At 46.1% G+C, this 13,869-nt stretch overlaps 1 protein-coding gene across 1 annotated transcript in view; it reads right to left on the minus strand.

The window, feature by feature from the left end:
* Positions 1-2,477: 2,477 nt before the first annotated feature.
* The window catches only part of ZBTB16 (zinc finger and BTB domain containing 16), a 242,480-nt gene continuing 231,088 nt past the window's right edge, over positions 2,478-13,869 (minus strand). The window contains exons 6-7 of the mRNA XM_060787438.2: positions 7,008-7,175; positions 2,478-4,486 (exon numbers count right to left, since the gene is read on the minus strand). Coding sequence (XP_060643421.2) covers positions 4,257-4,486; positions 7,008-7,175 — 398 coding nt within the window. The 3' untranslated portion in view covers positions 2,478-4,256. The remainder of the gene's footprint in view (positions 4,487-7,007; positions 7,176-13,869) is intronic.

The following is a 13,869-nucleotide window of genomic DNA, read 5'->3' on the forward strand; positions in this document are numbered from 1 at the left end:
AAGCCTGGCTGCTTCCTGATAGGTTTATATATCTGTGGAATGATGTCCAGGGTGGGAGAAAGAACTCTTGTCTGTTTGAGGCAAGTATGAATGTTGCAATGGGCCACCTTGATTAGCATTAGAAAGCCTTGCAGCTTTAAAGCCTGGCTGCTTCCTGACTGGTTTATATATCTGTGGAATGATGTCCAGGGTGGGAGAAAGAATTCTTGTCTGTTTGAGGCAAGTGTGAATGTTGTAATGGGCCATCTTGATTAGCATTGGAAAGCCTTGCAGCTTCAAAACCTGGCTGCTTCCTGCCTGGGGGAATCCTTTGTTGGGAGGTGTTAGCTGGCCCTGATTGTTTCCTGTCTGGAATTTTTTGTGTTGCTCTTTATTTACTGTCCTGATTCCAGAGTTTTGTTTAATACTGGCAGCCAGATTTTGTTCATTTTCATGGTTTCCTCCTTTCTGTTGAAACTGTCCACCTGCTTCTTGTGGATTTCAATGCCTTCTCTCTGTAGCCTGACATGGTGGTTGTGAGAGTGTTCCTGTATTTCTGTGTTCTCAAATAATATGCTATGTCCATGGTGGTTCATCAGATGTTCTGCTATGGCTGACTTCTCTGGTTGAAGTAGTGTGCCGTGCCTTTCATGTTCCTTGATTCATGCTGCGTTTGGGGGTCCCTATGTAGACTTGATGTCCACAGCTTCATGGTAGAACAGGAGACTTCTGCAGAGGTGAGAGGATCCCTCTTGACCTTTGCTGAATGGACCATGAGTTGGATTTTTTTCCGTGGGTCTGTAGATTGTTCATTAGGAATTGTGGAAGTCCAAAACACCTAATGGCTGTTAGGAATTGTGGGAGTTGAAGTCCAAAACATCTACTACCGGCTGTTAGGAATTGTGGGAGTTGAAGTCCAAAACACCTGGAGGGCCGAAGTTTGCGCATGCCTGGTCTAGACACAAGGCTTCCCTAAAAACATTCGCATCCCCCACTTTCCCCCCATATAGAGATGCAGCTCAATTACGAAATAAAAAAAATATTTTTTAAAACATTGGCAAATATAAAGCATGAGATGAAAATCTTGAAATGAACATCACAAAGCGAACACAAAAGAAAGGACCGCCCTCCCTCCTCCCACCGACACATATTGCAAAACTGTGCTTGTGTAACTGCAAAACAAACCAACACAACGTACCCGCCCGCCCCCCCCCCCACCTCCCGCCCCAAAACCCAACTTAAAAAAGAGGTAGCTTTCAAGATAATATTGTGACCCAGTTTCCCTCAAGGGAGAGTTGGGCCACGAAAAACAAAAACACCCATTTTGGTAAGAATAATGCACGATGCAAACCAAAGTGATAAGGCCGACGAATGGGAACCCGGAGCCGGTGGGTCTTCGGTGCTGCTGCTGTTGTGGCGTTTGGGCCGCAGACCCAAGACACGCTCTTCCTCTCCAGCAGCCTTTCCCGCCATCTTAACCCCCCCTCCCCTTTCCCCACCCCAAAACAGTATGCAAACAAGCTCATGAGGTCACAAGAAACCGAGGTAATTTCAAGTACAATGTGCTAAACGCAAAAGAACAAAAATAATACAAATAAAGAAACATACAATTAAGAAAGCAAAGCCAAAGGAAGGGTGTCTCTTATCGTTCGGCTCCATCGCGGAGACAGAGTCCTGGGCGGAAGAGTTGGGTCCAAAGAGGCCGAGGAGAAGACGGAAGCTTCTCTTCTTTTGGAGGGTAATGGCCTCTTCCTATGGGTAGGACGGGCCCCATATTTAAGGGATGGATGGGGCAACAGAGAAGGAAAGAGCATCAAGGGGGTCAAGGGAGGAGTGAGCTGAAAGGGATGTGAATAAGAGACTGAGATTGAGGACCTGATCACATTGGGAAACACTCAGTTTCTGAGACTCTTTGTTATGCTTCCCGATAGAGTGTGCGGTGTGCGCACCTCTTTTATATGTGTTTAAGATGTATGTAACTATTGGATTGCCTTATGGTTTGTTGACTGCAATAAAGGCATACTGTACTGTCCTGAAAATGATTCCTATGGGCAAACTTGGGCCCTTCAGGTGTTTGGACTTCAACTCCCACCATTCCTAACAGCCTTGGGTCCCTTCCTTTTCTCCCTCAGCCGCTTAAGCTTCGAGCATGTCATCCATATATGGAAGGAATTGTGGGAGTTGAAGTCCAAACTCCTGGAGAGCCCCACGTTGGCCCATGCCTGTGCTGTGAGCATGTCATCCCATGTACTGAAGGAATTGTGGGAGTTGAACACCAAAACACTGGGAGGGACCCAAGTTGGCCCATGCCTATGCTATGAGCATGTTGTCCACGTACTGAAGGAATTGTGGGAGTTGAAGTCCAAAACTCCTGGAGGGCCCCAAGTTGGCCCATGCCTGTGCTATGATCATGTTATCCATGTACTAAAGGAATTGTGGGAGTGGAAGTCCAAAACTCCTGGAGGGCTCCAAGTTGGCTCATGCCTGTGCTATGAGCATGTCGTCCATGTACTGAAGGAATTGTGGGAGTTGAAGTCCAAAACTCCTGGAGGGCTCCAAGTTGGCCAATGCCTGTGCTATGTGTATGTCTTTGACATACTGAAGGAATTGTGGGAGTTGAAGTCCAAAACACCCAGAGGGCCCCAAGTTGGCCCATACCTGTGCTATGTGCATGCCATCTCATGTACTGAAGGAATTGTGAGAGTTGAAGTCCAAAACATCTGGAAGGCCCCAAGTTGGCCCATGCCTGTGCTATGAGCATGTCATCCATGTACTAAAGGAATTGTGGGTGTTGAAGTCCAAAACACCTGGAGGGCCCCAAGTTGGCCCATGCCTGTACTATGAGCATGTTGTTCATGTACTGAAGGAGTTGTGGGAGTTGAATTGCTGAAGGATCTGTAGTAAACAAAAAACACAGACTAAAATCTCATGAGAATGGTAGTTTGAGACTTCACTGTGCCATATTACAATTTTAAAAATACTTATGTGGGTAGGCATTCAAACGGATTGGGAGAAGCCAACCTACTGTGGTATGATGAGTCAAAGCACAGTATTTTCAAAATGTAATAGTCGTAGTAATCAAGTGTGATGTGGGTCAGTATGCATCCCATCTAAATACAGTATACATCCAGTCCCAAAAGGTGTAGGATGCATATGGACTAAAACGGAGTATTTCCAAATGTGATAAGGTCCTGAGATCGTGCGGGTGAGAGAGAAACCAACCTAAGTCTTGGTAGTTGTGTCCATGACAGTTCTCCTCCTCTCTCCTTGAAGAAAAAGGAGCCATCCCTCTTGAGACAACCCACCTAAACGTTAGTGCTGATCACCACCAATGAGCTCATCTTCTCAGAGATGCCAACGTTGGAGCTGCATCTGTCTGAACCTTCATGGATACACCCTACACATTTCTAGAGTTGGTAGTCTGATGAAGCATAAGAACTCTGTGGATGAAGGCTTCAAACCTTCTTCTAGGTTCCCTCAAGGAAAAGGGAACAATGATGTGGCAGAGATGCCTCCATACACCTGCTTCTCTCCTTCTATGGCCATGTTTGGCTCCGAATATTCTGCCTCTTAGGAATCACATTTCAAGAGGAAGACATCTGAGATGTCCTCCCAACAGACTCTATCATCTCTTGGGCAATCAATGCTTCCTTAGTACTCAATCCTTTCCCCCAAATGCTCAAAGGGAATGGTTCTCAATCAGCAGATCCAAGGAGAAGTGATGCAGGATTGTGAACTTTGTACATAGAAATCTGTTAAATGTACAAAAAAATTATGATTTTCACCAATCCATAATATGAATGAGGACCGGATACATCTAGCAGAGAATACCATGGGTTTGGTAACACTACAGTTCCTAAGGTTCCTTTCGGGATGGGGATGGTTGGGGACCAAGAGAACAAAACAGGAGCACAACATGGAATATCCTGCCTTAAAATCTGGCCACCCCAAAAGAATGTATCGACCCTTAACCCCATGGAGACATGAACATTTATGGCTCAGTCTGAATACTGATTTATTTCCATGTTTCCCTTTGTTGGGTCTTGGCTGGAGACCTCATCAAGAGTTTCCTGCTGCCCTCTCTTGCTCCTGCTGCTCTCAATGGGCAAATTATAATGGATAGGAAGAGCACAAGGAACAGGGAGAAGGGAAAAAAGGAAGGGAGAAGAAGGAGAGGAGAGAAGCTAAGGACAATTTCAGGGATATTGGGGTCTTTTTGCCCAATCCTTCCTTCTTTCCTTCCTGCCTGCATCCCTCGATCCCTCCGTTTGTCCCTTTCAGACATAGCAAAGGTACAGGTAGGTCTTCTCTATCCTCCAGTCAGTGGGGATTTCCTCCGGCTTGTGGCCCTTCATGTGTTTCTGCATGGCGGAAAGACTGGGGCAGTACTCCAGGCAGATGGTGCATTGGTAAGGGGAAGCGCCGTTGTGGGTTCTGAGATGCTTGATCATGGCCGAGTAATCGCGGGAGCGCTGGTGGCAGAGCTTGCACTCAAAGGGCTTCTCGCCTGCAAAGGATGGGGAGATCGAGGAAGGAGCAAAGCAAGAGCGTTAGCAAGGCGAGCAAGAGCAGGAATGAGACTAAACACCAACGTTGAGGACAAGTGCTTGGATCCATCCATGGATGGTGGTTTCCATGTGTTCAAACCACTGCCTGCTCTGTCCTAATGAAAATGTATTTCTCCTACTGCCAAGATCTGGGATTCTGAAAGGAGATCCTTGAAAGGTAGAGCTGAGCCAGGAAGATTAGTAACTTTAAAAAAGTAACTTGAGGTTATTTCAATTGAACTCCACTGAGGCTAAAGTGTTGACTCAAACTACTCCTGATAGCACACTTGGGGTGCATCTACAACTCCATTGAGGCTACTGTGTTGACTCAGATTACTTTTGATAGAGCATTAGGGATGCACCTACACCTCCACTGAGGCTACTGTGTTGACTTAAACAACTCCTGGTAGCACACTAGGGGTGCACCTACACATCAATTGAGGCTACTGTGTAGACACAAGCTACTCCTGATAGCACACTAAGTGTACATCTATGTACACCTCCATTAAGGCTACTGTGTTGACTCAAACCACTCCTGATAGCACATTAGGTGTACATCTACACCTCCATTGAAACTACTGTGTTGACTCAAACTACTCCTGATAGCACACTAGGTGTACACCTATACCTCCACTGAGACTACTATGTTGACTCAAACTACTCCTGATAGCACACTAGGTGTACATCTATGTACACCTCCATTGAGGCTACTGTGTTGACTCAAACCACTCCTGATAGCACATTAAGTGTACATCTACACCTCCATTGAGGCTACTGTGTTGACTCAAACTATTCCTGATAGCACACTAGGTGTACATCTACACCTCCATTGAGGCTACTGTGTTGACTTAAACTGCTCCTGATAGCACATTAGGTGTACATCTACACCTCCATTGAGGCTACTGTGTGGACTCAAACTACTCCTGATAGCACACTAGGTGTACATCTACACCTCCATTGAGGCTACTGTGTTGACTCAAACTACTCCTGGTAGCACAGTAGAGGAGCATCTACACCTCCATTGAGGCTACTGTGCTGACTCAAACTACTCCTGATAGCACACTAGGGATGCATCTACACGAGGCATGGGCAAACTTCAGCCCACCAGGTGTTTTGGACTCTAACTCCCACAATTCCTAACAGCCTCAGGCTTAAGCAGCTGAGGGGGGAAAGGAAGAGTCCAAAACACCTGGTAGGCTGAAGTTTGCCCATGCCTGATCTACACTGTGCAATGAATGCAGTTTGACACCACTTGAATTACTGTGTCTCAATGCTATGGAATCACAGGTGGTATGGAATACTGATGTCTCACCAAACTATCAATCCCAGGATCCCATAGCATTGAGCCAACATGGTTAAAGTGCTATCGAACTGCACTAATCCTAGAGTGCAGAGGCAGCCTTGGTTGAAATGCAACTGAAAGAGTCCTGCAAAAACGGCCAATATTGTGCCGCCTGGCCTTGGAGTCATTCTGTCCTCCTCCTGAGTTCAGTTTCTCCAGCACATTCGCCTGCTAGCCGTGACCTTCCCCCGAGTGAACCAGCTCTCCCGGAGAATGATTTTTGATACTGTACACAGCAGCCGTGGCCGAAAGCCAAGGGGGTTTGTTTCGACGTTGTAATTAACTGCCTCGCTCTTTGCAATATTGATACCTGCTCTGTGCACAGGCAGAGCGAATAATGAAGTAATGAACAGCAAAAGTGATCTAAATATCGACCTGACTATTTACAATAGTTGCATGCCAGGAGCTGATGCACCCAGGGATTCACCCGTTGCCGGAGAAAAACCTGGAGGCCGCGAGGGACCAAGACCGATCTCCATCTTCAACTTGCAATGAATTTCCCCAAATGCTCCCAGCATGAAGACTCCAACAGCAACCCTCTGAAAAACACTGTGGGTTGTGGAGAGTCCTACAAAGAGGACTCTCCACAACCCATGGCAGATATAGTTCATTGCCATCCTTGGCTTCAGTTTCTGGGGAGTTCTAAGATGCCATTTCAATTGTGGAGTTATCCAAATTTCTGGACCTGTTCTGGGACTAGGATCGAGCCTCTTTGATAGTTCTGTTGAAGCTCAGAAGACAACCTTTAGTGGATTCATCAACTCATTGATATGGAAGCCACCATCCATCAATGTGGATTAGGCAAGGTGGTGTTCCCTCAAAATTTTCATATTGGGATTTGAAGATCAAGCCTTCTCCTGGAACTAAAAGCGAGTCAAAACATGGCAACAATGTCCTACAATTTTGCATGGTTTCATTTGCCCATGTCTGACAAAATTTAGGTATTTTCAGTGTGACTCAATTGTATTCTTGGGCCAGAAGTCCTTCATGACTATTTCCACCACTTTGCCAATTCATGCAAAGTCTCCAACCTTCTTCTCAATGTGGACTTAAAGCAGCTGTCTGAGTCCTCAAAACTCTCTCAGATCAAGATTCAAGGGAAGAGGAGGCCAAAAGGTCAATGGATCCCCCTTCCTTACCTGTGTGGACCCTATAGTGAGTCTCCAGCTGATGCTTGAGGCTGAACTTCTTGCCACAGCCATTGCATTCGTAGGGCTTCTCTCCAGTGTGGATGCGCTTGTGGCCTTTCAAAGTGCTCTCGTCCCGGAAGCAGCTGCCACAAAACTCACACTCGTATGGGTGGTCCCCTGCAAGGGAGACGCCACAATCAGAGGCACATCGGATATATAATATATAGCAATGCAAACACAAATACAGGTTTATCCTAGAGCACAAGAGAGAGCTTATGACCACAGCAAGTGAAACACAATCCTGCAGAAATGCTTGGACTGAAATGACCCAGCTTATTCACCACCGGCCATTATGGCTGATGAGTATTCCAACCTACAACATCTGAAGGACTACACTTCACTCACCCATGGTGTGCAAAGTACTAATGACATACTTGCAGGACCTTGGAGAGCACCAAGCTGAGATGTTGCTCTGATGAGCACACTCTTCAGGCACTCAAGCTTCCCATAGAGAGAAACCTGGCTCTGAAGGTTCAAGTGACGCCCATTGCCACCCAATGCAAGGGAAAGCTCTCTAGGGGCACAGCCTGCCATGATACATAAGTTTCCTCCATGTGATTTTGCACAACCTATCAACATATGCTGACCTCATGAATTTCACAGATGAAGACACCAGTTTTGTTAATGTTATTGCTTCGTTTTTGAGTTATTTTGCTGTTGTTGTTCTTATTGTTTCTACTATTGTATTTGGGCTTGGCCTCTTGTAAGCCGCACCAAGTCCTTCGGGAGATGGTAGCGGGGTACAAATAAAGGATTATTATTATTATTATTATTATTATTATTATTATTATTATTATTATCCATTCTCAGGATATGCCCAATAGAAGTTCTAAAACTGGGTAGCTCCCATAAACATCTGGAGGATTCCAAAATCTTAAATCTGAGAGTAGAGTCATCTTGGTTTTCATGGTCTCCTCCTCCAAAGCTACTCTAGGTGTTGTCGGAGCTGTCTAACCACTGATACCCATTCCCAATATATTCCCAATGGAAGTTCATCCCATAAAAACTTGGAGGACTCAAAAACTTCAAACTTGGAGTAAATACACCTTTGTTTTCAAGGTCTCCTCCTTCAAAGCTACTTCGGGTGATATTGGAGCTGTCTAAACTGATACCCATTCCCAATATATTCCCAATGGAAGTTCATCCCAAAAACATCTGGAAGACTCAAAAACTTCAATCTGGGAGTAGAGTCACCTTGGTTTTCATGATCTCCTTCAAAGCTACTTTGGGTGTTATTGGAGCTGTCTAACCACTGATACCCATTCCCAAGATATTCCCAATGGAAGTTCATCTCATAAACATCTGGAGGACTCAAAAACTTCCATCTGGGAGTAGAGTCACCTTGGGTTTCATGGCCTCCTTCTCCAAAACTACTCTAGGTGTTGTCGGAACTGTCTAACCACTGATACCCATTCCCAAGATATCCCCAATGGAAGTTCATCCTATAAACATCTGGAGGACTCAAAAACTTCAGTGTGGGAGTAGAGTCACCTTGGTCTTCATGGTCTCCTCCTCCAAAGTGACTCCCAAAATATTCCCCATGGAAGTTCCTCCCATAAAGATCTACTGTAGCTGGGACTATCCAATAAGATCTCAGCACTGCCTCTGCCTGCCCACTCCTGCAAAGCTTAGTTTGCACAGTTGCCATTTCACGAGCGGTGAAACCGAGGCACCAGGTGACATCATACCTGTCTCTTTCATGTTAACAGGGCTAGCAAAACACAAGCTTTCAACTGGAGCATGCCAACGGCAAGGTTGACAATTGTCTCCGCCAACCTCCCTTTGTTTTAGCCTTTGCCCCCAAAGGGCAGCATTTCCTTGAAGGGCAGCGGGAAAGAGGGGGACAGGCAGGATGCGAGGGCCTTTCAGCTCTGCACCCCCTCTTTTTTTATATTTATTACAGGAGCTGAATGGAAGGACAATAAAGATAGATTGATCGCCCAAGACTTTGTTCATGAATATTTAAATATCGCTGATTTGTCTTGTCAGTGTAATTACAATCTTCTCCGGGCTCGGCGGATCCGCCGGCCGCAAGTTTATGGTAAAGAATGGCCCCACTGTATTTCACTTGTCCCGTTGCAGATGTGCGGAGCCGCCAAGCGTGTAATGCCGCTCGCATTTCATACATTTTCCTCAGCTGCTGAAGGCTTAAGTCATCCACAATGACCTACGCTTTTTCATTATCCCCATGTCAAACCCAACTCGTGCCTGAGCATAAATTGTTCCTCTTGTTATAGACTCGCAGCCTGCCGCCTCCACTTCCTTTTTCACAATGATATTTTTACTCTCGTGTTTCTCTCCTCTCGGCCCCCCACGGTTTCATTCCTCCCTTCTCTCGGGCAGGAAGCCTCCCTCCCTCCCTCCTTCCTAAATTGAGGCACCGCAACACTTCACTTTCAATCCCGTGGCACATTTTTCCTGATTTTTTACAAAAATACAGCACTACATTTGCACACATCATACATCTTTGGCTTCAGAGATGGGGACAGCAATCAGAAGGGCTGGGATGGTGGAATCCATGTTGGGAGATGGATTGTTGTCTTACACATGAGTCAATCCCACATCAAAACAGCTGGATATTTTTGTGTATTCAATTCAAGGCTATGGAAAGGAGAGCTGTAGATGTTGCAACAATGCAAACTGTGAATTCATGCACATCTCGGCGCATAAGTATCTTTGGTTGCTCCTTCGATTGCACATTTAGTGCCTTTCGACACAAGGCTCATGCTGCACAATGAATGAGTAATTCACGATGCAGAGACTGAGGCTGCACAACCCCGATAAGAGGATCTTGACTCATCTATTTCAGCCAGGCTTGGAGACCAACCAAAGATGATGGTCCAAAAGAGCTGGAGTTTTGCCCCAGGCTTATTGCCTTTCCAACACAACTCAATAGAGATCAGGGGCACCTACACAAAGAGGATCTTACTTGGACCCTGTAGCAACACAGAAGCACTTTCAGGAGGCCAAGTGAGAGGAATTGTTATGGAAAGGCAGGGACACCAGCCTTGGTTTTCGTGGTCTCCTCCTCCAAAGCTACACTGGGTGTTAATGGAGCTGTCCAAACATTGATACCCATTCCCAAGATATCCCCATGGAAGTTCCAAGACTGGATAGTTCCCATAAACATATGGAGGACTCAAAATCTTAAATCTGAAAGTAGAGTCACCTTGGTTTTCATGGTCTCCTCCCCCAAAGCTACTCTGGGTGTTGTCGGAGCTGTCTAAACACTGATACCCATTCCCAAGATATTCCCAATGGAAGTTCATCCCACAAACACCTGGAGGACTCAAAAACTTCAATCTGGGAGTAGAGTCTCCTCGGGTTTCATTGTCCCCTCCTCCAAAGCTACTCTGGGTGTTGTCGAAGCTGTCTAAACACTGATACCCGTTCCCAATATATTCCCAATGGAAATTCATCCCATAAATATCTGGAGGACTCAAAAACTTCAATCTCAGAGTAGAATCACTTTGGTTTTCATGGTCTCCTCCTCCAAAGCAACTCTGGGTGTTGTCGGAGCTGTCTAAACACTGATACCCATTCCCAAGATATTCCCAATGGAAGTTCATCCCACAAACACCTGGAGAACTCAAAAACTTCAATCTGGGAGTAGAGTCTCCTCGGGTTTCATTGTCTCCTCCTCCAAAGCTACTCTGGGTGTTGTCGAAGCTGTCTAAACACTGATACCCATTCCCAATATATTCCCAATGGAAATTCATCCCATAAATATCTGGAGGACTCAAAAACTTCAATCTCAGAGTAGAATCACTTTGGTTTTCATGGTCTCCTCCTCCAAAGCAACTCTGGGTGTTGTCGGAGCTGTCTAAACACTGATACCCATTCCCAAGATATTCCCAATGGAAGTTCATCCCACAAACATCTGGAGGACTCAAACTTCAATCTGGGAGTAGCGTCACCTTGGTTTTCATGGTCTCCTCCTCCAAAGCTACTCTAGATGTTGTCAGAGCTGTCTAATCACTGATACCCATTCCTAAGATATTCCCAATGGAAGGTCATCCCATAAACACCTGGAGGACTCAAAAACTTCTAACTTGGAGTAGAGACACCTCGGTTTTCAAGGTCTCCTCCTCCAAAGTGGCTCTGGATGTTATCGGAGCTGTCTAAACACTGAAATCCGTTCCCAATATATTCACAATGGAAGTTTATCCCATAAGTATGTGGAGGACTCAAAATCTTCAATCTGGTAGTAGAGTCACCATTGCATAATAACAGAGCTTATGCCTACGAACTAGAAAGGATGTGGGGCACTGGAAGAGAGTTGATCCCTCGACACTTTACTCAATTTGATGGCTAACCTCAGTAGAATCATGGAATCCTAGAGTTGGAAGAGACAACATGGGCCATCTATGGGCAAACTTGGGACTTCCAAGTTTTTTGGGTTCCAACCCTCATCATTCCTAACAGCCTCAGGCTCTTTCCTTTACCCCTTCAACTGCTTAAGGAAAGGAAGGGGCCCGAGGCTGTTAGGAATGGTGGGAGTTGGAAGTTCAACACACCTGGAGGGCCCAAGTTTGCCCATGCCTGATATTGGGGAATGTCCATGTTGCTGGGTAATGCTGATGCTAATAAATTACTCTGCTATATGTTTATAAGGAGGGTCTACTTCACACTGTAAGGCCTTCTCTCACAGACTAAGGCCTACCTCACACTGTGAGGCCTTGTCACAGACTGAGACCTTTCTCCCACTGAGGTTTACCTCAGACTGAGGTGAACTAACACTGAGACCTACTAAGCTACAGGCATACTTGCTTATATAGAACTCGCCCATATAGGGCAGGCATGGGCAAACTTGGGCCCTCCCTCCATGAGTTTTGGACTTCAACTCCCACCATTCCTAACAGCCTCAGGCCCTTTCCTTTCCCACCTTAGCTGCTTAAGGATAGGAGGGGACCCAAGGCTGTTAGGAATGGTAGAAGTTGAAGTCCAAAACACCTGGAGGGCCCAAGTTTGCCCAGACCAACTCCCTACCATGCAGTTGATGAGGACGGGAAGGCTAGTAGTCACCTTTGAGGGCCAATATGTAACGATGCAATGTGCACAGCTGGTCTGAGAGATTGTGCTCTCTGAAGCATCATACAAGATGCTACTGGGCTCTCTTCCATGCACAAAAGCCACTCTACCAGCAGATGCATCTGAATGTGTCCTTTGGGGAATGCGGTTAAGAGAGGACTCTTCAAGTGAAGACTGTTGTAGTTTGGACTCAGATATGCAATGTCTCACTGGAAGAAACCATAAGGTGGAAGACAGTAGGAAAAACAGGTGACTGCATTAGGACGGATTCAATTGAGGAAGGGTTTGCAAGACTTGAGATATCCTCAAGTCTTGCAAACCTCTCACCTCTGCAGGAGTCTACCGTATACCATGCAGCTGTGGACAAGTCTACATAGGGACCACCAAACGCAGCGCCCAGACATGCATCAAGGAACATGAAAGGCACTGCAGACTCCTTCAACCAGAGAAGTCAGCCATAGCAGAGCACCTGAGGAACCAGCCTGGACACAGCATATTATTTGAGAACACAGAAATGCTGGACCACTCCAACAACCACCATGTCAGACTACACAGAGAAGCCATTGAAATCCACAAGCATGTGGACAATTTCAACAGAAAGGAAGAGACCATGAAAATGAACAAAATCTGGCTACCAGTATTAAAAAAACTCTAAAATTACAACAGCACAACAACAGAGAGGAAACAACCAGGCACATCTTAACACCTCTCAACAAAAGATTTTCCCAGGCTCAGCCAGGCCTTCAAATGCTAATGAAGGTGGTCAGTTGAAACATTAACACCTAGCTCCAACAGAGAATAGCTCTTTGCCCCACCCCAGCCATTCCACAGATATATAAACCCATTGTCCTAATTCCAACAGACCTCACTACCTCTGAGGATGCTTGCCATAGATGCAGGCAAAACGTCAGGAGAAATGCCTCTAGAACATGGCCCTATAGCCTGAAAAAACCCACAAGAACCTAGTGATTCCAGCCATGAAAGCCTTTGACAATACAAGACTTGAGATGTTCTCCTGGTCACCAGGGCACTAAGAGGTAGCCGTACACTGAAGCCAACCCATTTAGGACTACAGTCCTCAGACCACCCTAGGACACCATAGGATGGGACCATGCAAGTCAAAGAGGACTCTGTAGTGCCAAAGGGCACCATCTCCAAGATCCTCAGAAAGGTGCACCAACTCCACCCACTTGTTAAGGCCGAGCCGGACAACCAAATTGGAGAGGCTATTTTTCTCGGTGCACCAAACCCAGCTGCCAGGCCCTTAAAAACACACAATGCACGCATCCAGTTTACAGCCCGTTGATTCACTTTGCAAAGCCTCTTAATGAGGTTGACATTAAGTCTAGGACAAACGGGACTAATTAACACTCGCCAGCACCTGTGACCCAGCCTATCGTTACCTAGCGCCTTCGTTAGGCAGCGCAGCGACCAATCCAAAGGCCGCCAAGCCACCCGATCGAGTAAATCGGGGTCCCATTATTGCCAGCCACTCGGCAGCTGCGGAGGCTAAACACGCGGCTTTGGATGGAAACGGGGCTCCGAAACGATGGAATATTAATGAGGCGGAACTGAGAAGTCCATGCGCATAGGAGGGATTGATGCAAGCCACTGGAAACAGTGCAAACTCACTGGGATACAGGTGGCCCTGGAATAAACATGAGGATAGTTCAAAAAAAATTGGGGTGTTTCCAATGTTTATTTGGGAGTACACCTATACTGTAGAAATAATGCAGTTTAACACCACTTTAATGGTCAATGCTATTTGAGTTGTATCTCA

The sequence above is a fragment of the Anolis sagrei genome, chromosome 7 (assembly GCF_037176765.1).
Source record: "Anolis sagrei isolate rAnoSag1 chromosome 7, rAnoSag1.mat, whole genome shotgun sequence".
NCBI lineage: Eukaryota > Metazoa > Chordata > Lepidosauria > Squamata > Dactyloidae > Anolis > Anolis sagrei.